Source organism: Rhinolophus hipposideros (assembly GCF_964194185.1).
Source record: "Rhinolophus hipposideros genome assembly, chromosome: 8".
NCBI lineage: Eukaryota > Metazoa > Chordata > Mammalia > Chiroptera > Rhinolophidae > Rhinolophus > Rhinolophus hipposideros.
The window spans coordinates 71,473,869-71,498,438 of record NC_138054.1 but is presented as its reverse complement, the minus strand read 5'-3'; the positions used below and the strand labels follow the sequence as shown (position 1 = coordinate 71,498,438).

Below are 24,570 nucleotides of genomic sequence, written 5' to 3'. Positions count from 1 at the left end.
TTAAGATAACCAATCATCTCACAATTGCGTAATCCAATGAACACTTTTAGATTTTATCTTTTCAGATATATCTGACACTGCCAATTATTCCATTCATTGCCTTCCAGTTGTTACTTTAATTCATTACTGTATCTTAGTTTCTCCCTCATTGATCTTCTTATATTCACCCCTAAAGTCAATCGTTCCCAAATTCAATGACATCAGAAACCCCTGGAGGTCTTAAGACATAGATTGTTGGTCTTCAGCCCCCAACATTCTGATTCAGTAGGTTTAGAGCAAGGCCCCAAAAATACACATTTCTAATAGGTAATGCTGAGGCTGCTGGTTGGGGGACTACTTTGAAGCTACTCTGAAGCCGTAAATTAATCCTGTTTCCAACTTTCTATCCTGAGCTCTACACTACTCTCTACTCTTGTTCCTTTAACAATCTCATTCACATTCAAGATTTCAACTATCACCTATGTAGGGTTACCAGATTTAGCAAATAAAAATATAAAACACCCAATTAAATTTGAATTTCAGATAAACAACAAATAACATATATAACTATGTTCCAAATACTGCATGAAACTACTTATATAAAATAATCATTGTTTATTTAACAAATTTAACCAGGCATTCTGTATCTTATCTGGCTAGATCTACAACACTGTACCTACAAGTAGATAACTTTCTAATCTCTAAATACCACATCCATATGGCAAATGCCGCCCAGTGCAGATTACCACTTAAGTGTCCCACTAACCCCTTAAACACAACAGATCCCAAACTATGCTAATTACATCCCCCCCATCCTTTTCCTAGCCCCTCAATAAATGGTATTATTACTTAGTGCACTGAGGCCAGGAACTTGTAAGTATTCCTGGACTCCACCTTGACTCTCACACTTCATATGCTATCTCTAAATTTGATCAATTCTACCTAAATATATTTTCTCAATTACAGTTGATATTCAATATTGTATTCATTTTTGATGTACAAAGTGGTTAGACATTTATATAATATACAAATCCATTCCGATAAGTCTAGTACCTCCTTGACATCATACAGTTATTATATCATTCATTATATTCCCCATGCTGTACTTTACATCCTTGTGACTATTTTGTAACTGTCAATTCATACTTCTTAATCCCTTCACCTTTTTCCCCAAGTCCCCCAACCCCCTCCCACCTGGTAACCATTAGTTTGTTCTCTGTATCTATGAGTTTTTTTCTGTTTTGTTCATTTATTTTGTTTTTCAGATTCAACATGTAAGTGAAATCACATGGTATTCGTCTTTCTCTGTCTGACTTATTAGCATAATACCCTCTATGTCCATCCATGCTGTCACAAATGGTAAAATTTCATTCTTTTTATGGCCAAGTAATATCCCATTATATACACATACATGTACCACCGTTTCTTTATCCAGTCGTCTGTGGGGACACTTAGGTAGCTTCTATATCTTGGCTATTGTAAATAATGCTGCAATGAACACAGAGATGCCTATATCTTTTAGAATTAGCGTTTTGGATTTCTTCGACTACTCAGAAGTGGGATTGCTGAGTCATACGGAAGTTCTATTTTTAATACTGTTTTCCATAGTGGCTGCACCAATTTGTAATCCTAATAACAATGCGCAAGTCCTCTTTTTTCTCTACATCCTCCCCAACACTTGTTGCTTGTTGATTTTTTGATGACAGTCATTCTGACAGGGGTCGACCTAAATATCTTAAATCTATTCTCTTCCCACTTTATTGTTGAACAATCAATCTCTAAACATACCACATTCTCCCATGTCTGAGTGACTTGACACATGCTGTTTTCTCTGCCTAAAAGTCTTAATTGTTGTAACGCAAATGCTACCTGCCCTGTGAAACCTTCCTCTCCTCTCCAGACTTAAGGGTTCTTTCCTCTATGTTTCCAATGCATCTTGCACAATACTTTTTATTACAGTAATTGCTTAATACTGTGATTCTGTTATCTGTACAAAGGTGACACAAAGCAATAGGAAGAATACAATTTTGAAGTCAGTCAAAACTAAATTGCTATTCTAGCTGTGATGTTTCCTTTGAGTTTGGTAAGTTACTTAACCTCTCTTTGCCTCAGTTCCCTCATTTGTAAAATGAGGTAAGGCTGTTTCCCCCAAATGGTTATAGAGTTTAAATGCAAATGCATAAAACATGCTTAGCATAGCTTCTAATAAGGCACAGCCACTCAAATAATTACCTCTCCTTTACATTATCAATTCCATTGAAAGCAGAGGCGCTATCTTTTCATCTTTATAGCATTTCTGAAAACAAAATAACACAACTTAGCCTGTGGTATCCTGGTTAAGAGTTTCGGTTCTTGAACTAGATTCTTGGGTTGAAATCCTAGCTCAACCATTTACCAGTTGTGTGTCCTTTAACAAGTTACTATCTGTGTCTTAGCTTCCTCATTTGTGAAGTAGAATAACAGTACTTAACTCTCAGGGTTGTGAGTATCAAATGGATTAATACATATATAAACTGCTTATAACAGTGTTCAACATGTGCTGTGGATTATAGTAAACGGAAATAAAAACTCACTGAATGAATGACAGCTCAACTATAACTTTAATATCCAAAACAGCCACTTAGTATATCAGAAAATAAACATTTTCGTTTCTTGTCTCCTATTTTCCAATATTCAAATGCAACATGGAAAAATAGTATACACTATGTTCAAATGGCTTTTCTATCATAACCCACACTCTTATTAAAAACCATAGCATATTCACCTTGAACAGCATTAAAAGAAACCAAAGAGAACTGAGTAGGTCCTTATCTACTTACATTTACAGTGTTCACTATTAGTGGGAGTTTCATTATCCTAATTTTTATATTCAGAAAGAATACTCAATTAAATCATAGCACAATATTGTTAAACTTATATACTATAGACAAGCTATAATGAAAGAAGTGTTTTTCTGGAATTTAAAAAACTGGTTTAGGGGGGTGGTAGATGAGGTAAAGGGTATCAAATATATGGTGATGGAAGGAGAACTGACTCTGGGTGGTAAACACAAAATGTGATTTATAGATGATGTAATACAGAATTGTACACCTGAAATTTATGTAACTTTACTAACAATTGTCACCCCAATAAACTTTAATTAAAAAAAAAATCTGGTTTATATCCCCGCTTTGCCATGGGACTTTGGTGAAGTCACTTGTTTCTTCAAGCTGTTCCCTCATTGTGAAAAAGAAGCTCTTTTATTCCAATTATTGAGTATGTACTTTCTGCCTGTCATTGTGCTAGGAAATGAGGATTCAGGTCAAATAAGACCAGACTCTGTACGAAACAAAATTTATTGACCCATAGATGCCATAATAAAAGTGAAAGCAGTTTACAATGGGGAAAAAAATTTAACTCTACCTGAGTGACATTAAACTGTATTAAAAGAGGAGAAAATTTTTGCCAGGCTACCTAGTTTAGGATACTGCAGGCAGAAGAAATAGCATGTATGTGCAAAGGCAAGGAAACAAAACTCAACAGAATATACCTTTGAGAGAAACGCAAATAGTTTCTCTCAAAGCAACTATAGTTTGCAGGACCAGTAAAGATGGGAAGGATGAGTGATGACATTAAAAAAGGGAAACAAAGGCCTAAACTTGGATAGTTTGGATGCCACACTAAAAAGTTTATGCTTTATGACACATAAGACAAGGTCTTTAAAGGGAGTAATGTCATCAGATCTGTAAAGAGTACAATGTCATCACTGTACAGTGTTTTGATGGAGATTGTGACTGAAGGAAAGAGGCTAACTGGGCCAGCCCAGTGGCTCAGGTGGTTGGAGCAACAAACTCCTAACGCTGAGGTCACCGGTTCGATTCCCTCATAGGCCAGTGAGCTGCGCCCTCTATAGCTAAGATTGTGAACAACAGCTCTCCCAGCTGCGGTGAGCAGCTGGAGGTTGGTGTAAGATGCCACCCGCTGCTAAGTGCTGCCATGGGCTACCGTGTGCCACCGGTGGCCAGCGTGAGTGGTCAGCAGCCATTGTGAGCAGCCGAGCTGCCGTGAGCTGCTGTAAGGAGTGGACCAATGACTGGCAATCGACAGCTTCAGCTGGGGGGAGTGCAAGGCTCATAATACCAGCATGGGCCAGGGAGCTGTGTCCTACACAACTAGACTGAGAAACAACAGCTTGAACTGGAGTGGCTGGGGTGGGGGGGAGGTAGAAGAAAGGGTGGGAAAAAGAAGAGGTTAAGTAGGAAATTGTTATAAAAGTCCAAATGAGAAATAATGAAATAGGGAGGAAAAGGAAAAGACAGAGTCAAAAAAATACTTAAAAGGCAGAATTCACAAAACTTGGCAAACAAATAGTTACTTCTGGCAGAAGAGAAAGATTTACCATCTGGAGGGAAAATAAGTGTCATTGAAGCCACCACCCCCCCACCCCACATCCTGCAGACAGACACTACCTCAAAATTCTTCTCAGCACAGCACTCTGGGAAGGCATGAATTTGATGAGTGAGACAAAATCTAATTGGTATCCCTGTCCTGGAATGATACTGCCTTTGAGATGGTATGAGAAATAAATATTATCATTATTATTATTTTGTTATTTATATTATTATTTATATTTTAAGTTATTGCTTTGCTTATACAATAAAGCCAGTAACTACAGAGTATAAAGCAAAAGAACTGTCCAAAAAGAAAAAAAATCATTTTCTTGCTAAAATAACTAACTAGTCTCTCCACATTGATCTCCACAAATTTCCAACCTGGGTTCCTAAAGGGTAGCCAGATGATCTTTCCAAACATGTTTATCTTACTCTCCCACTTAAAATCTTACAATGGCTTCCCAATGCTCTCAGGATAAAGACCAAAATTCCTAACAAGGTCTACAAGGTCCTGCATAATCTGGCCTCAAACTACCTACAGAGCCTCATCCCAGAAGCAGGATAGCATCAGCTCTGAAGTCTGACTATCTGGATTTGAATCCAGGCTTTGCCATTTACAATCCATGTTCTGTGGCAGAACTGCTTGACCTGTTTATACTTTGGTTTCCTCATCTGTAAAATGGGGTTGATAAGATGGATGTGAGAATGGTGGCTAGCCCAGTCTAAGCACATGTAAGTATTAGTAAGTTAATGGGCTGTCCCAGTGGCTCAGGTGGTTAGAGCTCCATGCTCCTGACTCCGAGGGCTGCCAGTTCGATTCCCACATGGGCCAGCGGGCTCTCAACCACAAGGGTCCTGCGGGACTCGAGGACTTTAGTTTAGCTGCGCCCCCTCAACTAAAATTGAACACGGCACCTTGAGCTGTCAGTTGGTTGGAGCGCATCCTCTCAACCTCAAAGTTGTCGGCAACGGCAACTGGACCTGGAGCTGAGCTGCGCCCTCCACAACTAAGACTGAAAGGACAACAACTTGACTTGGAAAAAGTCCTGAAAGTACACACTGTTCCCCAATAAAGTCCCGTTCCCCTTCCCCAATAAAATCTTTAAAAAAAAGTTAATATTTATGTCACTTGTTACCATGATGTAACATACACTACATATTGATGTATTGCTGCTTCTTATTAGTACTGTTATGATCATCACCACCATCATCACCATTTTCATAACTTTTCTGTTCCAGGTCCCCTGGTCTTGCAGTTTTTCAAAGGAACCACACATCTTTGCAAATCACTGCTTTCCTACATGCAGATGCCTGTCTATAACACTTTCTATGCCTCTGCCTAGTCAATTCGTTTTCCATAATTCAGCTTATAAATCCTTCCCTCTGGGAAGCCTTTCGTAGCCAGTCTCTGCCCACAAACAAAACTAGGTCAAATTGCCCATTTCAGACTTTTCTTTCAGAGCACTTATCATAGTTTATAATTATATATTTATCCCTTGATCAATTACTTGTGTCATGTCTAACCTCTAACTCTATGAGGGAAAGGACTCAAGTGACTGGTCACTCCTGGATCCCCTAGCATAGAGGAGACCACAAATACTTAGCAAAAAAAAAAAAACTACTGTCAGATACAAAAAAAAAAGGTACCAACTGTGGAAAAATGGTAACAACATATTACTTTCTTTTTACAAAATGAAACATCATATAGTTTCCAAGCTCTTCCTTTCATTCAAAGAACAGAAAAACTGATTTATTCATCTAATGGGCGGGGAGGAATCAATTTGGGTTGTTTGAATTTATAAGCCAGAAACTGCCTAACTAAAAATATGAATTCACCAGATAGAAAAGAAGGAATAAAAAAATTTTTTAAATAAAATGAAATGCTTACTTGAGCATTGTCAGGTTCTTCTTTAATTTTGTCCGGAAGCCCCTGTTGTGGTGCCATTGCTTTGCCACAATCACCATCCAAAGGTTCTTTCATTCTAATTTTTTACGTAAAGGAATCCCCCAGTCTAAACTAATAGATTTCTTCTTGGTGATGGATAGCTGGGCTCCTAAAACACAACACAAAGGATTGGTACTAGGGTTTATTCTTTTCTTCTTCTTCTTCCTCATCTTCATGTTTATCTGTTAAAAGCTTTGTGTTGAGCACAGGGCTTTAGGGTTGAAGCATTTGAAAAAACTCTTCTCTAAGGCCATAACTAACTCTAGTCTCCTTGCTTCCTGCTTTCTGCTCCTTTAGGAGTCATCTTCACCAAAGAAAATATTTTGGCAACAGCTCCCACTTCCCCAACAGCTTTAAAGACAAGCACTCTGGTCTTTTTTATATTTTGGAAGTTAGAGGGAATTAGACCAGCAGACCAACACGTAGGTGGAAGTTACCAAGCTCCTGGAGAAATTTCTGGATCCATGAAAATTAACGCTTGGAGGCCCCCCTCGGCTTTTATTTCTCAAAGTGGAATACACCGAGCTCCCCACCCCCATCTCTAACAGCCTTTCCTGGAGGCCTCCACACGGGCCCCATTTCTTGGCCTAAGATGCCATCACAAGTAAACAACAGATACTCCCTTACTTAAAGCGGGCCACCTGCACCTTTCAGGGTCTCCGTGGGAGCCATGCCCACGAATGAGCCCCTTTGAGCTCTGCTTCACCTTCGCCTTCCTGTAAACAAGAAATTCTATTAGCCATTGACCAGACTTCCCTTTCCCTAGCAGTAAACATACTAAACCAGACGTAGTAAATAAACCTAGAGCAAAAAGATAGCTCCCCAAAGTTCTCTCTATCCGGGTAGGCAAGCCAGGCTGGACATGGGCACCTGGTTTTTAAAAGCCTGTTCCGAAAAAAGAGATGGGAACTTGGGTCCACTTGCCAGTTACACCAACCTACGGGCGCTCACCCCTCCGCCTAGCATAGTATTCCGTCCGAAATTCTCGTCCCCACCAAGAATTCCCAGGCGCGTCACAGATACCAACGCGGCCACATTGTATCGTAAGGAGAATACCCGACCCACAACCGCCTGCCAGGGCGCCCAGCCCGAAACCCGCACCGCGTCAGCCACGCAGTCCGACCGGCCCCGCCCCCGTCTGGCGCCCGCCCCGTCACGTGGTCACATGGCGCGGCCCCGCCCCGCGCAGACCCTCCCGCCGCCGTAGTCGCGCTCACCGCCTGGTCGCTTCCCTACCCGGGGAAGCACGACCGACCGGGGAAAGAAGGAATTTGACCCAAGACTCTTATTGGAGTTCTCTTTTCTCACTGAAATCCTTTCACCAGACCCATGGCAAAGCAACACCCGCACTACCGCGCTTGTGCAACACTGGTCTCCGTTTCCCTCCCTCCCCCGCCCCACCCCCCGCTTCCCGTCATGCTCCAAACCTGAGCCGGGTGAATCTTCCCAGCATTCCTCTTTCCTCAGTTATGGTGGACTTCTTAAAGAGACCGAGACCAACTGTGAAAATTAGAGGAAGGGGCTTGGGGGAGAATGTTAAGGACATTAGACAGCGCTCTAAGTGTTCTGCACCATTCTTTAATGCTCATGCCCAGAAAGGAGGCCTAAGAGCATATGTTAATAAACAACAGCAATCACAAAAGACTGAATAGCCAAAGCAATCCTAAAAAACAAGAACAATGCTGGAGGTATCGCACTCCCTGACTTCAGCTTGTACTACAGGGCAACAATAATCAAAACAGCATGGTATTAGCAGAAAAACAGACACACAGACCAATGGAATAGAACTGAGAACCCAGAAATAAACCCACATAAACATGGACAGATAATTTTCGACAAAAGAAGCCAAAAGCGTACAATGGAGAAAAGACAGCCTCTTCAGTAAATGGTGCTGGGAGAACTGGAAAGCCACTTGCAAAAGAATGAAACTGGACTGTTATCTGTCACCATGTACCCAAATTAACTCAAAATGGATCAAAGACCGGTCTTATATAAGACTGGGTCTTATATTATGGTAAAATAAGACCGGGTCTCACATTAATTTTTGCTCCAAAAGACGCAATAGAGCTGATTATCTGGCTAGGACTTATTTTGGGGGAAACACGGTAGTAGAAATGCAGATTTAAGACTAGAATTACCATATGACCCAGCAATCCCTCTCCTGGGTATCTCCCCAAAAAATCTAAAAACATTTATCTGTAAAGATATAGGTGTTCCCATGTTCATTGCAGCTTTATTTACGGTGACCAAGACATGGAAACAACCAAAGTGTCCTTCGATAGATGATTGGATAAAGAAGATGTGGTACATATACACAATGGAATACTATTCTGCCATAAGAAAAAAATGACATAAGGCCGTTTGCGACAACATGGATGGATCTTGAGATTCTAATGCTAAATGAAATAAGTCATTATAAATGAGTGAAAAGTTGAGAACCATATGATTCTACTGATATGTGGTATATAAACCGAAAACAACAAAAGAACAAGACAAACAACTGAAAGAACAAAAACTCAGAGACACAGACAATAGCTTAGGGGTTACCAGAGGGTCAGGGGGGAGGGCGGTGGCCTCAAGGTTAAGGCCAACTTAATAGTGCAGCTGCAAGGCCACATTAGGAGGTAAACAGTGTCCCGTGGACTCTCTCATCTAGATAGAAGGGCTTCTAAGAAATATAAGGTCATTGTCCCATAGCAATTTGACACACCCAAAGTAGAGAGAGCTTTGTCTCAGAAGTATGGATGTGGTTCGGGGAGCATGGAGGGAATCTCAGTAAGATTCATGAAACACCCACAAGGGTTTTAAGGGAAACAATTTGGCAGTTGACTAACCACTGGATTCTTTCAAAACCAAAACCTTAAATTATAAGGAACAATGTCAGTTTGAAGTGAAAAAGCTCTCTAGATTCCCCACTTTCTATGAGCAGAGAGAAGCTGAAAAAGCTATGCAGTGGCAAATATGAACCATTTCTTATGGAAAAGAAAGGTTTGTCAGGGGGGCAAAGCCACGAGCCCAGAGTGATGTGAGAGAGCTCCCTCACTACAAAAGTTTTAAGCCTCCCTCACTATAGAAATTTTAGTCTCCTTTTCCCTAGTTTCTTAGCTCCTTAGCCCCTGGCTTTGATTACTCTTCTAATCAGTTTCTGAGTCCTAGACTAAAGATTGCTCATAGCCTGAATCACAGAATGTCTCGCAGATAACTGGTTAAAACCCTGTGATTTCCCAACATCCCCAAAGCCATTCCGGACCTAACTTTTAGAATTTCCATCCCAAAGACCAAATAGGTTTTAACATACCCCCAGGCCAGTAATCATTGTCCAACCCCTTCCGGCCTCAGCTCCTGGACAACTGACACCACTTAAATGACTGGTTGAATGGCCACAGGCTCTAGAGAGCTAACGGATTTATTAATTAAAATCTATTTTTCCTCATTCGGGGCCTTGGGGATACAGAGGATACCCCAACAAGATTGACAGTGGCAACCAAAGAAGCCAACATGGTGTTCCAGGCCAGATCTCAGGATCCCTTCCTCTCATCTGAGATCAGATAGGTGAGAGTTCTGCGAACCCCCCAAAAGGTAGGGACAGCTCTACGCCCCTGCCCAACAGGAAGCAAATACAGAAAAACAGACCTTCTGTCCCTCAACTTTCCATAGAGATTTTATGGGGATCATGTCTCTCAAGGGGAAAACAAGGCAGGCAGTTAGACATAGGCATCACATCTGCATTACCGCCCAAAAGACCTCCCCTATCTGTCCAAAACTTCCCCTTTCCATTGTAAACAAATGGGTACTAGATACCCAACTAGATCAAACTGGCCACTCACACCTGCACAGTTTAAAAAAGATGAGGTAATAGCCTCTTGTCAATTACAGGTGTCAATCAGGTGGTCAACATGCTGGGAAAGGAACAGCCCATTTGAGAGAAAAAGATAAAAACCACCAAGACCTCATTAGTCAGGGCCCTTGAACCATTCTCTACTGCTCGGGTCCGCTTCCATTTCTTTGAAGTGTCCTATCTCTTCTAATAAACTACTCTTTCACCACTTTATTTTTGTGTCTTGTTCAATTCTTTGCTTGAGACGCTAAGAACCTGGACATCGTGCCGAGAAGGACTCACTCTCCGGTAACAAGAGGGCAGAAGCAAAAGCCTCCAAAAAAATGGATTAGGGAACTATTCCCATAGAACAAAACAAAGAACATCCCCTGTCTTAGAGTATAAGAATCGGTATTAGTGGATGGGGGTGGAGGGTGGCTTTCTTTTCAAAGGGGTTCCAATTCCATTTGAAAAGGGAGAGTCTGTAGCACTGGAGAGGATGTCTGTCTGTCTATCTGTCTGTCTACCTGCCTGCCCACCTCTCTGTGTTCCCTGGTCTAGAGGGTTCTGTCTGTGCTCCCTTGCCTAAGCACTACCTCCCACAATGTTAGACTGGGCCTCAGAATCCCCCCTACCTCAGCTATATTGGCCTGGCTGGCGTGGGGAGTGATTGTGAATTTAATTATTTAGTTTCTCCAGATCGGTAGATTAATCCATCCATCACAGGCAGGCCAAGCCTTCTCCACCGGAGTCTCCCCCTCTCACCTCTGCCTGGCCAATCCCAAGAGAAAGGAACTACATTGCTTACCTGGGCCTGGGGACAATGGAAGAAGTTTTAATTAGGGTGAAGGAGAGTGTAAACATTGGGGGCAGTGAGTGTTTATGTAGTGATGTGCTCAGATTTAAAACATGTTTATCTGAGAAGGATATATGAAGATGAACATTCATAGAAACGTGAATATACAGGCAGGTGTTTCTGTAAGTTGTATGTGAGTTAAATTTCTATAAATATATGTGTGCCGATACAAGCAAGGGCTAGAAGGAGTTAGGAGTTGATTAGGCTGTGACATTCTCCTGAGTGGCCTTAGGCAACCTTGACAATGACAAGATAGATTGCTTTCTGCGTGTTGTGCCTCTCTGGGACCAGCCTCGGGTCCTCCCTCAATGTTAGACTTCAGAATCGGAAAGCACTTTGGTGATTACATGGTTGAGGCTTGAGAAGTACGTGAATCCCTGCCGCAGCATTCCAAAAAGAGTCTCTGGTCTCTATTTGCACACCTTTCAAGGCAAGGAGTTAACTCCTCCTTGGCAGCTGCTTTCCCAGTGGACAGCTCTGCCATCAGAAAGGTTCTGATGACAAACCCTGGCCGGGCCACAGGAAGGTGTCTCCCTTTTCTGCCCTCACCCCCACTTACTTAATTCAGCTCTGGGGTTTCATCAATCACTGTGCCTAAAGTTATCAAGTATTGTTCAGCCAGAGCCACTGATGGGCCCTAGAGATACACAGATGGATGAAGTAAATTGTGGCTTTTAAAGTTCATGCCTTAGAGGGAAGGCAGATATGGAAAAATTATAAACAAGAATAGAGGAGGGAGTGATTAACTTGGCCTGGGGGAAGAAGGGTGGCTTTCAGGAAAGGATTGCTGGAGGAAGGAAGACACCGGAGGTAAATCAGAGGGCAAAGCCAGGCAGAGGGAACTTTGCAGTCATTGCTGCCTCCTTTACCCACATACTCTCCTACTATGTCCCTAGCTCTAGGCTCTCTTCTCTCCTGCCAAGTCCAGAAATCCAGAGCAAAGAAAACAGGCATAGAAATCCCTGAGGCCAGGGCAGGGTCAGACAGATTTACAGGTAGAGCTGAAGGTGCCACCATATGAACCCAGCAGTTAGCCAGCTGCCCTGTGGGGCCCAGACCTATGCTTGACACCACTGTGAAAGAGGCCCAGAAGGAAAGGACAAATCCTTGATGAGGCAGAATAGGGTTAAAAAAGTGAACCTGAAGCAAGACTGCCCAGGCCTGTATCCCCTCCCCAGGAATCGCCAAGGCTCATCCCCTAGAAATAAATCTGATGTCTAAATCCTCATAAAAAGAGGAGATGAGACACAACTGGTTTTAACTGGTTCTTCACACATGTGCAAACTGCCAAAACCTGCCCATTAGTTGAACTCTAGCCTAATTATAATGCAATTAGAATGGAATGAACATTAAAGCTTGCCACCCCACCACCGTGGGTTTTTCTGTATGCATTCTGGGTAAGAGCATGCTCAGAAAGAAAGTAGTTATATAACTAACATATGTCAATCAAATGACCTCAGTCTATACGTCACATCTCCTGCCATAAGGAAATTTACCTATACTTTCCTATATAAGGAAAAGCTAACCTAAAGTTAGGTGCAGTCCTCTGTCCTGGCAACCTCTAGGCCGGCTTCTTTCTTCTTGAATAACTTATTTCCTTGCTCTCTTCATTTCAATCTGAGTCTGTGAGTTCTTTTCATCTTTTGTGAACGACCAGGGGTTAATTCCAATGACACAACAGTCCTGATGCTGAAAACCCCCATCCCAGCTCACACAGAGAGCTTACAGGAGGGTGTGCTAACCCAGGAAGCACACCATTTGTGGGTGTCTGGACCCCTGGACCAGAGGGTAGGAATGGCCATGGGCCTGGCCTGGCTGAACAAGCTCTTGTGTCACGGATCCCTGCTATGAACTTGGGCTCCTAACTACTGCTCTGCAGGCATAAGTCTGTCAGCACCGTGGAAGCTAGGACACACCTTGGTCACACCATCCCAGCTCAAAACTGGTCATAGATATTCGTACGACCTTGGCCGTTTCTTCTTAGTCTCTTTTTGTGTTCTCATCTCTATGAGGTCGGACAATTAAATTTGCGAACTCATCCTAGAAAAAGTGCTACATACCTCATTGCTGAATATCACTATGGTCACCTTCAAAGTACTCCCCTTGGGAAGCTATGCACCGACGCCAGCGCCTAGTCCACCCTTCAAAGCAATTTTGGAACTCTTTTTCTTGAATGGCCATCAGAGCTGTCGTCATATTACCCTTGATGTCCTGAATGTCATCAAAATGTTTTCCTTTATCTTTGGGTAAAGGAAGAAGTCACTGGGGGGCTAGGTCAGGTGAATGGGGAGGATATTCCAATACAGTTATTTGTTTACTGGCTCAAAACTCCCTCACAGACAGTGCCGTGTGAGCTGGTGCATTGTCGTGATGCAAGAGCCACAAATTGTTAGTGAAAAGTTCAGGTTGTTTAACTTTTTCATGCAACCTTTTCAGCACTTCCAAATACTAAACTTGGTTCACTGTTTGTCCAGTTAGTGCAAATTCATAATGAATAATCCCTCTGATATCAAAAAAGGTTAGCAACATCATTGCAACAAGTTTGTGAACTTAATTGTCAGACTAATTCTTTAATTATAAGTCTTCCTCAAGGTTTCTCTCTTTGGACTTCTTTTCATCTCACTCTACCCACTATGACTATACTTTCACCACCCACTTCTATGGCTGTAATGATCAACTCCATATGATGACTCATGAAGCAGTAACTGTTTCCCAGATATTTCTTCTGAACTGTTTATCCAACTGTCTATTAAATATTTCCCTTTGGGTATTCCACAGCATCTCAGACTCAATATATCTAAAATTGAACCCATTATTTGCCTCAGTTCACACCCCCTCAACTGCTCCTCCTTCTGTGTTACCTATCTCATGGAATGATACCACTATCCACCAGGTTTTCTGATCATCATACTTAACTCCTTCATCACCCACATTCATCTACAGTGATTCTTCTCTTAAACATCTCTTTAATCAGCTCATTTTTCTCCACGCCCACTTCCACTCTCCAGGTTCAATACACCATCATCTCTGATTTGGTTCAGGACACCACCATCTCTAATTTGGAGGCTGGAAGTAGATGAGGCCACATCGTGTTAAGCATTATAAAGCAGATTACGAAGTGGGAAGGGTAGAGGGAAGACATAAAAGGCCATTGATCAGGAAGCTACTTGATCAGATTTACATTTCAGAAAAATTGCTCTGGTTGCTGCTGTTGGATAAGAAGGGAAGAATAAAAAATAAATAAAGAAAGAAAGAAAAAAAGAAAGAAGGGAAGAATAATTGTTATGTACAGAGACCACTTCTGAAGGCCAATTTGGAACCTAGACTGGAATCTGAGTACTCCATCTCCCAGGTATTTTGATTAAGCGAGTGATGGTCATTTAACAGACTCAGCACCTTGCTGAGATTATTTTCCCCTCTAAATCCTCAGGAAATACGTGTCTATATCCAGTAAAAATATCCTTCAGGCATGGAGGTAAAATAAAGACATCGTTAGAGGAGAAAAACCAAAATAATTTGTTGCTAACAGACCTGCTCTGAAAGAATTGCTAAAGGGAAGTTCTTCTGATAGAAGAGAAACGGTACCTGAAGTAAACCTGGAACATCAATAACAGAAATGGTAAATATCTGAGTAAACATAATATACTACTCTTCCCCTCTTGAGTTTTAAAAATCCTTGATAGTTTTAACCTTGATGAGATTTACAATTCTAATACATAAGACAACTGTAACATAAAGGGTAGGGAGAAGATAAAGGGACTTATATGGGGTAAAATTCCCACATTTCACTTGAAGAGGTCAAATATGGATTCTAAGTGGACTATGAAAAGTTACTTGTTTATTGTAATCCTAGAGTAACCACTAAATATAACATACAAAGAGATATGGTCATAAACAAAAATTAAAATGGAATACTAAAAAGTGTTCAAATTAGCCAAAAGAAGGCAAGGGAACAAAGGGAACAGATAACAGATATAAAATGGTATACCTAATTTCTATATACTATATTAGGAAGGTAAGAATAACCGTTGGAGAAATTAACTTCAGTTACCAGTCTAGTACAGCAGATCCTCCAATAACATTGTTTCAGTGTTACTCATTATAACCATGCCCTAGGAACTTAACTTGCCGATATCAATTAGCCTATGGTAAAATTGGTTTCGTTATACTTTGTTTCCCTTAAAGTCAGAACCTATGGATGATGTTACACGAAGACTTACTGTATTCAACATCACCAAAGGGTCTGAATTTGAGGTTAACTACAGAGGATATTTAGGGACCAAAACAGCAGGGTCAGGAGGCGCCTAGACATCACATTCACAAGGAGCCTCACATTTAGACTTTTCATAGTATCTCAAGAAGTATGGTCAAAGACAGGATTGCAATAAATTAATCATTCAACTTTATGTATCTTTTATAATCTTATTATCTTATTATGACTTTAAGAATAGCACTTTTTTTTTTTAAAGATTTTATTGGGGAAGGGGAACAGGACTTTATTGGGGAACAGTGTGTACCTCCAGGACTTTTTTTTTTCCAAGTCAGGTTGTTGTCCTTTCAATCTTAGTTGTGGAGGGTGCAGCTCAGCTCCAGGTCCAGTTGCCATTTCTAGTTGCAAGGAGCACAGCCCACCATCCCTTGCGGGAGTTGAACCAGCAACCTTGTGGTTGAGAGGATGCGCTCCAACCAACTGAGCCATCCGGGAGCTCAGCGGCAGCTCAGCTCAAGGTGCTGTGTTCAATCTTAGTTGCAGGGGGCGCTGCCCACCATCCCCTGCGGGACTCGAGGAGTTGAACCAGCAACCTTGAGGCTGAGAGCCCACTGGCCCATGTGGGAATCGAACCGGCAGCCTTCGGAGTTAGGAGCAAGGAGCTCTAACCTCCTGAGCCACAGGACCGGCCCCGCACATTTATTTGGTCCCATACTTTTTTTAGGCGTTGAAAGTGTTAAAACTTGTTAAATAGCATTTAAAACCTACCATGATTTTTGCCACACTATTTTGGGATTATGCTCATTGTAATATACTAAGAGCTCCCCAAAATGGAAGAAGCGGGGAACCCCCTCACCATCTCTGTGAATAATTCCTTTTATTGGGAGTTTACTCTGTACCTGGCACTTTACTAGCACGGCCTTTCTAATCGTCACAAGCCTACGACGTAGCCATTATAATTATCCCCATTTTAAGGATGAAGAAGTTGGGATTGATAGAGGTCGCCAATAGAGACCTCTCTCGAATCCAAGATATCCAACTGCCCTGCCTGAGCTCTGAGTCAGTCGACGCTGCCTCAGCCTTCAAGGGTCCAAATGTGGCTGCCACCTCGATGTGACTTAAAGGGTTAAGAGCCTAGGAGGCCGTAAGGGCTCTCCCCAGCCCCCTCACGCACCGCCTCCCTGATTCCAAAGCCGCCCTTTCCAGCTACCAAAGGGGCCGGAACAGGGTGGCTGCGCTGCGCATGCTCGGCCGCAGAGCACTGCGGGAAAGGGGCTGGGCCCGCGCGTCCTTTCGCGTCGGAGTTCCTGTGAGAATCCTCGCGTGGCGGGCGTCGGGGAGAGAAGTTGGTAACCTTCCCTGAGCCGCTCGGGTGTCGGTCTTTATTCGTGCCTTACGGGTGGGCGGAGAGTTCTGCGTGTGGGAGGGAAATGGAGCGTGTTGGGCAGGGTTTTTAGACACCGGGCCCGCGTGCGGGAAGTCCGGGGCAGGCCCCTCATTGTGTTTACGGTCTCCTTTAACCTGGTCGGCAGAGGGTCGGGGGGCATGGCCCCCAGACGCCAGCGTTTCTCGCCGCCTGCTGCTCCTGCGTCGTACCTGGGCTTGCAGCCTTTGGTCTCTCCGCGGCCTCCGTTTCTAAAACGTTCATCTGGTCCCGTTTGTGGCTTCTCCTTCCTTAGCTTGTGATTTCTTTAAACTTGAAAACCTGGGGCGCCTTTTGCAAATTGAATTCTCCGCCCAGGATCTCAGCTGCAGAAGATAAATAATTGCCGTGCAAGTTAAACTCGATGAATGCGGGCTTGAAATGGGGTTAGACGAAGGTGCAATCTTGGTGACTTGATTGCAGGCGTTTGCTGCCGTGGGCAAGAGTGTCTCGGTTTGCTTGGACTGGTGTTTGCAGACGGCTGACTGTTTCAGCCTCGTTCTGCTTTTCAATTAAACTGATCCCGAAGCTGGAAATCAGATAAGTGAATTTTCTCTGAAGAGTTGAACCCCCAGTAACCTCTGGTAATGACTTGTGTTGCTCATCACAAATTTATAAGACAAGAAACCCTTAAAATTATAACAAGAACCATAATACATTTATCCCTGACAGTAGCAGGACTGAATACTGCCCTTTTAACTCCTAGGTTGAGGCAAGAGCATTAGAGGAGGGGATGCCCTTGCATTTGAGTGAATTTGCATTTAGGGTTTTCTGTGAGTGAAAGAGCATAGTAGGTCCAAAGCTGTAATCTTCCTCGTCAATGACCTAGCTGCAAGGAATTGAGCTGTATTCACCCAGATGGCAAAAAAGCTATTTTCTGAAAGTCTGTGCTAATCCAGCACAAACGAGTGCTTTGGACATCTCCAAAATACTTAACATTTGGTATATAACACGTTAAGCGTATCTGGTGATTTTATCAGTTTTTTACAGTAAATTTTTATTTAAAAAATGAGATGTGAATGAAATGTTTGCTGAATCCCCAAAGCTACTGATATACAAGATGAATTTCAAGGCTTTTTGTGTTTAAAGACCTTCTTGATACGATACCTGTCTGCTTTCCCAACTTCATTTCCTTCCACTACCACTCTTGCATTTTATCTTCAACAATAACTCCAGTCCTTATGCTTCCCATATACTTGTGCTTTTGCACATGCTGTCCCTATACCTGAAATAGTCTCCATTATTGCTTCATAGAAACCTTCTTTAGAACCTACCTGAAATCCACCTTCTGAAAGACTTTAACCATCTTCTCTTTCCTCATTTCTACTTAGTACCTTGTATATACTTATTATTGCAATTATCATACTGTGCTAGGCAGAGCATTATCAGTGTGGGGACATCCTAATAATCTCTGTAACTTTGTAAATAGTGGCTCCCCATTACCTATAGAGCTAAGCATGGACATTTTAGTTTAGTTTGAAAATCATTGCATCTTCTGCCTCCAACCTTCCTATCAAGCCAGTTAAAAACTTGCAGAACTCAATTGAAAAAAGTGTAAAGGATAACGAAGCATCTGTAATAATAATAAAAAAAAAGAGGTTGGAGTATACCTGCTTCTAGACTCTTCATTAGTCATTTTATGTTTGCTTGTATCTATACTACACTATCTTAATTATTGTAGCTTTCTAGTAAGTCCTCCATCTTTTTTTTTTTTTTTTTAGATTGTCTTGGCTATTATTTGCCCATTTGTGTGATGATTGACACTTTTGAAGGGATTCCAAGGTGCCAAAGCTCAGAGATGCTTTGTTTTTAATTGATGTTCGAGCTTGCATAGCGTTTTTACTTTCAGGTGAAGGGAATCTACTTAATGACAATCTAATAAATTTCCAGTGACTTTTGCTTTGCTGGTTGTATGTATTAGGTTGGTGCAAAAGTAATTACGGTTTAAAAGGCTAAAAATAATTGCAAAAACCACAATTACTTTTGCACCAACCTAATACTCAAATGGGCTGCACAGAGGCCATATGAACTTTTATTGCACTTCACAATCAGGCCTTATTTGTAGGGGCTTTCAGTAAAAGCTGAGTTAAAGATCAGGGTGGTTGACTTTCAACCTCAGAAATAAAAGAAAATGGCAAAATGTCTTGGGTCTTTCATGTACTAACCCGGAATAAAACCATAGAATTACTCCTGTAAGAACCTTAACTTATCCATATGTTTTAGTTATCCCCTGCCCTCCATCTTCGTGAGTTGTAAACTTCCTTTGTTTTTTTTTTAAAGTTTATTTATTGGGGTGACAATTGTTAGTAAAATTACATAGATTTCAGGTGTACAATTCTGTATTACATCATCTATAAATCCCATTGTGTGTTCACCACCCAGAGTCAGTTCTCCTTCCATCACCATATATTTGATCCCCCTTACCCTCATCTCCCACTCCCTCCCCCCAAAATTCCTTTTTTAAAAAGAGTATCTTTGTCTTGGTGATCAAGGAAGGGGAATCCAGGAGGCTTGTACTGTGCAGCTAAGCTAGGATGGCAGGACGGGAAGGAGGGCCCAAGGATTTAGAATCAGAGGTGGCAACTGCCAGAAAATTGGAGAGGAGACCTCAGTTAAGGAAAAAGAACACAAGGAACCGGTTTGCCTTGAAAAGGAGACGTTGGGGCTAAGCAATCAGAAGTTCCTCGGATTCCTCAAAAGTTATAAAATGGAATTCTTTTTTAAGCCTGAATGTGCAATAATTTTTTATATTGTGGTTTTTACATTTTAGCTATATTTTTACCAAAAAGGAATGCATTGGTTGGGGAAGGGTGTTGCAGGCTATATTTGGTCCAATTTGGTGGTTAGATGTGGGGACTTTCGGAGAGAGGAATTTAGTACTACCCATACATAGATTTCTAGTTTGGGAAATTGGGTCTATGTGATAGTGCCATTTACCAAGAAAGAGAACATGTGTAAAGCAGGTTTATGAGGATAATATAAGAATATAATTTTAAATTTCTTGAATTTGAGGAACCTGTGGAACACCCACGTGGAGGTATTTAATAGGTAATTAGGTATATGGGCTGGAGCTCAGGAATGTAGAGGAATATAATAGGTGTTAGATGAACCCCAGGTTGTACCTGTAGAGCAAGTGAGAACAATCCTGGGTGTTAACGTGAAAACCATCCAAACCTGTAGAGAATTTTTATAAGTTTATTTGAGCCACGCTGACAGACAAATGCCAGGGAGCAAGTCTCATACGCTCCAGAGAATAACAGTTTTTCGATTTTATGCATTTGAAATTAAGGAGGAGACATAAGGTTACATGAAGGTAGGAGAAAGCAAGGCGAGGATTGGATTACAGGATACTGTTCTCTTGAGGATGGTTACATCTTAGACGGAGGGCTCTGAAAGGGAGTATTTCAGAGGTGTGTTAACCTAGATGCACAGAAACTGTGGACAGGACTTAACTTAAAGCAAAGATGAACTTTTTTTTTTATTTAATAAAGTTTTATTTTTCAAAATGTACAGTTGGTGGGACCTGTTCTTCATGCATCTTCACCAGCAGCTGGGGCATCCCCATCCTTGGTGTTTCTGGTGTAAATTACTTGAGCTCGGTGCTTTGAAACTAATTTAATAAGTCCTTTACTAAGGAGCTCCTGAAGGGCTGCCCTGGCCAAAGAACCACGGATCTTCAGTCTCTCAGAGACAACAGCTGGTGTTATAAGCTTATAGTTTGGAACTTCCTTACAGAGTTTGTCATATGTCGCTTTGTCAGACAAGACTAGGTTATTGAGCTTGTCCCGAACTTTGCCTTTGGACCACTTCTTTTTGGCCTTGCCTCCAAATTTGTTCACTGGGTCTTTGTCTTTCTTGGCCGACTTTCCAGCATCTTTCTTCTTCTTGTTGTCTTTGGGCGGCATGGCAAAGTGCGGACAGCAGAGGCTACGACCGCAGCTTCGGACAAAAAAAAGAAAATAAACCTTTTACTAAAAAAGTATATGCCAAAAAAAAAAAAAAAGTATATGCCTGGGGCAGGACCACCCACCCTGACCTGCCCAGTTAGGAATTTATGATCATATCACCCTGTGAGGTGACTTTCCATAGAACCTTTTTTTTTTTGTCCACATGGGGAATTGTGCTTTGGAGGAACACAAATAGTTTAGAAGCAGTGAAATAAATGTTCGAAAAGAAGACTGGCAAAGAGGTAGGAGTAGAAATAGGTCTTGGAGTCATAGGACTCAAGGAAGGAGAGAATTTCAAGGAGGAGGGAAAGCATAGTCAGAGAGAGGGCAATAATCGCTTTAGAAGTTGGATCCTTGAATGTACTTAAATGCTTACCTGAGAGGAACCTGTAAGGACAGAACAAGAGTTGAAGAGGCAGATGATGACTGGCTCTATAGGAGGGCAGTGGCGAGGAGAGGTAGTGCTGTACAGTTGATTGGATTAACCTCGGATAGAAGGCTTTACATTTGTAAGAGTTTGATAAGTTAAAAATAAACTTGTGGGGCCTGCCTGGTCGCTCAGGCGATTAGAGCTCCATGCTCCTAATTCCGAAGGCTGCCGGTTCAATTCCCACATGGGCCAGTGGGCTCTCAACCACAAGGTTGCCGGTTCAACTCCTTGAGTCCCGCAGGGGATGGTGGGCTCCGCCCCCTGCAACTAAGATTGAACATGGCACCTTGAGCTGAGCTGCCGCAGAGCTCCCGGATGGCTCAGTTGGTTGGAGCACGTCCTCTCTCAACCACAAGGTTGCTGGTTCGACTCCCACAAGGGATGGTGGGCTGTGCCCCCTGCAACTAGCAACAGCAACTGGACCTGGAGCTGAGCTGCGCTCTCCACAACTAAGATTGAAGGGACAACAACTTGACCTGAAAAAGATCCTGGAAGTACACACTGTTCCCCAATAAAGTCCTGTTCCCCTTCCCCAATAAAATCTTTAAACCCCCCCACGCCCGCCCTCCAAAAAATAAAGTTGTGGTGGTTGCTTGTTAGCGCAGTTGCGGTGCTCTTTAAAAGGTTACCTGTTGGATCCCCAAATGGGCCACTGTGAGCTGTGCCCTCCACAACTTGATTGAAACACTACTTGGAGCTGATGAGTCCTGGAAAAACAGACTTAAAATTAATAAAGGTTTAAAAGTAAATAAATTGTGGGTTTAATGATTTTATGCTGGAATCGGACCTGGGAGAATAGAAGTGGAGACTAGTTCCAGATGAAAGCATAGAGGGGTATCTACCAGATGAAGTGTGAAGCAAAGCTATATTGGGGAATAGTGGATGAAGGGAAGAAAGTATTGGTACTCTGAGAACTTTGAGGCCTCGCTATCTACAGACCCTTTTGTGCTTCCAGAAAATTGCCATATTTAAATGGACTAATTTTAAAATAAGACTCTTCATCAATTACTATTTTATTTTAGGAATCTGGAGGAAACTGTTCCCCAAAAAGAAACCTATTGGTTTGGAACTGGAGGATTCCTTTGTGTCAGATACTCAGATGAAGGAATCACCAATAGAGGGTGAACCTGACAAGGCAGTGGCACCACAGCTGCTCCCGTTAGATGAAATTAAGACAGAACCCGACAATACCCAGGTAAATAATACTTTACCTTATTTTCTTTTCTCTAGAGCAGCGTTTACATATACATTTTTGTTATGCAGATGCTGGTTTGTTGGTTGAAAATTTTAAATCTTATCTTCCCCAAAACAGTTGATCAAATAATATAAGGTTAAGTGCCATGACAAGTATTTGCAAGTATGTTAACTGACAGAATGAACTGTTTAGAATTGGGTTTTTGGATTGATAAAAGGATTGGTTAGGATATCATGGTTCTGTCTAAGGTTAACACGTTTTTTCTTTGTTTTAACTTGAAACAATACAAATAACTAATACATTTTTATGCTACTGCCTCCATTAAGTAGTAGAATTAATACATTTAAATTCTTAGAATTGTTTTCTTTATAATTTTTTAATCCAAATTAGTTTCATGTTTTTATTCTTAAAGTTTTTTCAATATTACATGCTAAAGAACTGATAAATTGATTCAAGATGTTAGTGTTCTGAAGAATCAAATTTCCTTAGAATGTTTGCATATGATCTAGCTGAAATTTCTAATGAAATAAAAAGTAAATTTAGTTTTAATTTATTTCTCATGTTCTGTTTAGAAATAGCCTAAAGTAAATCAGTGTCAAGTAATGATATGAATCCCATTGAGTTAGTGACACTGTGGAATGTTGTCCATCCAGGAAATATCTGTTGCCTTTTCACACATAGACATTCAAAAACATAGGTCAAGTTTAGATAGATTGCCTGGTGCTCTGAAAAAAGTCCTCCTTTGTAAACTCAGGCCAATCTAACAATTCTTGTGTTTAGAACTTTATGAAAACAATTAGCTGTTAGAAATTAGAAGAGGGAAAAATAGGTGTCATTATTGAATATGTCTACTCTCTATTTGTAGTAGCTAATAAGGGGCTGTGTTAACAAAAATTTCTGAAGTCACATTAGGTATGATAGAAATAATGTAGTAACTGGTTGCTGTTGTCAGCCAAAGGTCATTAAAAGAGGAATGCTTACCTATGTACCATGGTTCAATTCAGTTATACAATTCACTGAATAGACTTGAGCATAATTTATCATTTTCTATTCTATCAAATGACTTGTTGTTTAAAACACATTGTATTCATTATTTTCAACTTTTTTTTAGGAGTATTGTCAAGCCCAACATTCCAAAACTCAGGAGAATGAAATGAAAATAAACACTACGTTTTCAGACAGTGGTAATAGGATTATTTAAGTTAATCATATTTATTCTGATCAGTATGATGGCCCAGTTATTCTACTGTTTTAGAATGCATTGTTTGTTTTGAGTTTTAAGTCCAGAAGTAACCTCTAAAATAAAATGAAAGTATGCTTAATTTTATATAAATACTAATTTTTGTCCTTCCTGTTTTGTGTTTATAGCCTCACAGTTGACTACAGGCATTCTGATTTCTCTGACATCATCTGGCATGAATAAAATGCTTCCTTCAGTTCCAGCCACAGCTGTTCAGGTTTCCTGTGCTGGTTGTAAAAAAACCCTCCAGAGGGGGCAAACTGCTTATCAGAGGAAAGGGTCTACGCAGCTGTTCTGCTCCACCCGGTGCATCACCGAGTACATCTCATCCGCCAGTGTACCAGCTCTGCCCAAGAGAACTTGTTCAAACTGCTCCAAGTATATAATTTTAAATCATGCCTCCTTTTACTTCCCTACATAGATCTTGATCAGAGGCTTGGCTGTAGTTTTTTACATTTTCATTTTTTCTGAAGTATCACCTTGGTATAGTGAAAAGAAGCTGCTTCTGCTTTCAGTGCCTCTAATAGTCTTTAGAAATAGGGTGGTGGTGGTGGTGTTTATTGAGAGATTTGCAACAATTAGAATGTGAGGAGTTCTGTTTCTCTTCAATTTTAAATAGTGTGACTTCCAAAACTTATTTTCCTATTCTTTTCATTTGAAATTCTGAGGTTGTATGCCCCTTTTATCATTTAACTGTAAGAACAACCTACTGAAAAATTAATCATACAGTTACTTTGGATCTTCCAAGGGATAAAATTGTTTCTTTTGTAGTGGTAAACGAAGTTATTTAATTCTTTTGAAAAATTGAATAGCCATTGGTAAACATGGAAGGATGGCTGTAATCTTATTAAGATTTCTGTGAGCTATTGTTGTGGTCTTTGATGCTAACTTCTTTACATATTCCTATGTATAGCTATGTAGATGCAGAGAAAGGAAGTAATGGTAATTTCTTAATGAATTAGTGAAAAATGTTCAGAACTTTGAGCTCTACCCTGAGATGTATGAGTATAAAGGAGAGGCTTATTGTAGTATAATCCTGGTTTCTTAGTATTCATTAAATGATAATGCTAAGTTTTAAATATCTGGTTCAAAACAAGAAAGCAAATAGGCCACCAATTTTACTTTAAATATAATAAATTCCTTTAAAATAATGTCTTG

The 24,570-nt window shown here is 41.2% G+C and overlaps 3 protein-coding genes across 23 annotated transcripts in view; 1 reads left to right on the top strand and 2 right to left on the bottom strand.

Annotated features, from left to right (window-relative positions):
• Window positions 1–7,697, bottom strand: part of ZMYM6 (zinc finger MYM-type containing 6) — a 38,947-nt gene extending 31,250 nt beyond the window's left edge. For 4 of the 14 annotated variants that reach the window (XM_081056853.1, XM_081056865.1, XM_081056855.1 and 1 more), the window contains exons 1-3: window positions 7,396–7,434; window positions 6,922–7,010; window positions 6,238–6,403 (exon numbers count right to left, since the gene is read on the bottom strand). In XM_081056853.1, the coding sequence (XP_080912979.1) occupies window positions 6,238–6,330 (93 nt within the window). In that variant the 5' untranslated portion in view covers window positions 6,331–6,403; window positions 6,922–7,010; window positions 7,396–7,434. Of the gene's footprint in view, window positions 1–6,237; window positions 6,404–6,921; window positions 7,053–7,245; window positions 7,435–7,511 lie in introns of those variants that run through there. The other 10 variants (XM_081056862.1, XM_081056856.1, XM_081056854.1 and 7 more) reach the window with 9 other exon arrangements.
• Window positions 7,698–16,432: 8,735 nt separating this feature from the next.
• The window catches only part of ZMYM1 (zinc finger MYM-type containing 1), a 20,849-nt gene continuing 12,711 nt past the window's right edge, over window positions 16,433–24,570 (top strand). For 2 of the 7 annotated variants that reach the window (XM_081055700.1, XM_081055697.1), the window contains exons 1-4: window positions 16,437–16,522; window positions 22,000–22,172; window positions 23,284–23,356; window positions 23,541–23,790. In XM_081055700.1, the coding sequence (XP_080911826.1) occupies window positions 22,077–22,172; window positions 23,284–23,356; window positions 23,541–23,790 (419 nt within the window). In that variant the 5' untranslated portion in view covers window positions 16,437–16,522; window positions 22,000–22,076. Of the gene's footprint in view, window positions 16,527–21,999; window positions 22,173–23,283; window positions 23,357–23,540; window positions 23,791–24,570 lie in introns of all 7 variants that reach the window. The other 5 variants (XM_081055701.1, XM_081055698.1, XM_081055702.1 and 2 more) reach the window with 4 other exon arrangements.
• LOC308500567 (small ribosomal subunit protein eS25-like) overlaps window positions 20,010–24,570 on the bottom strand; it is a 26,545-nt gene continuing 21,984 nt past the window's right edge. The window contains exons 1-2 of one of the 2 annotated variants that reach the window (XM_081055707.1): window positions 21,607–21,678; window positions 20,010–20,539 (exon numbers count right to left, since the gene is read on the bottom strand). In XM_081055707.1, the coding sequence (XP_080911833.1) occupies window positions 20,131–20,505 (375 nt within the window). In that variant the 5' untranslated portion in view covers window positions 20,506–20,539; window positions 21,607–21,678 and the 3' untranslated portion in view covers window positions 20,010–20,130. Of the gene's footprint in view, window positions 20,540–21,606; window positions 21,679–24,570 lie in introns of those variants that run through there. The other variant, XM_081055706.1, reaches the window with a different exon arrangement.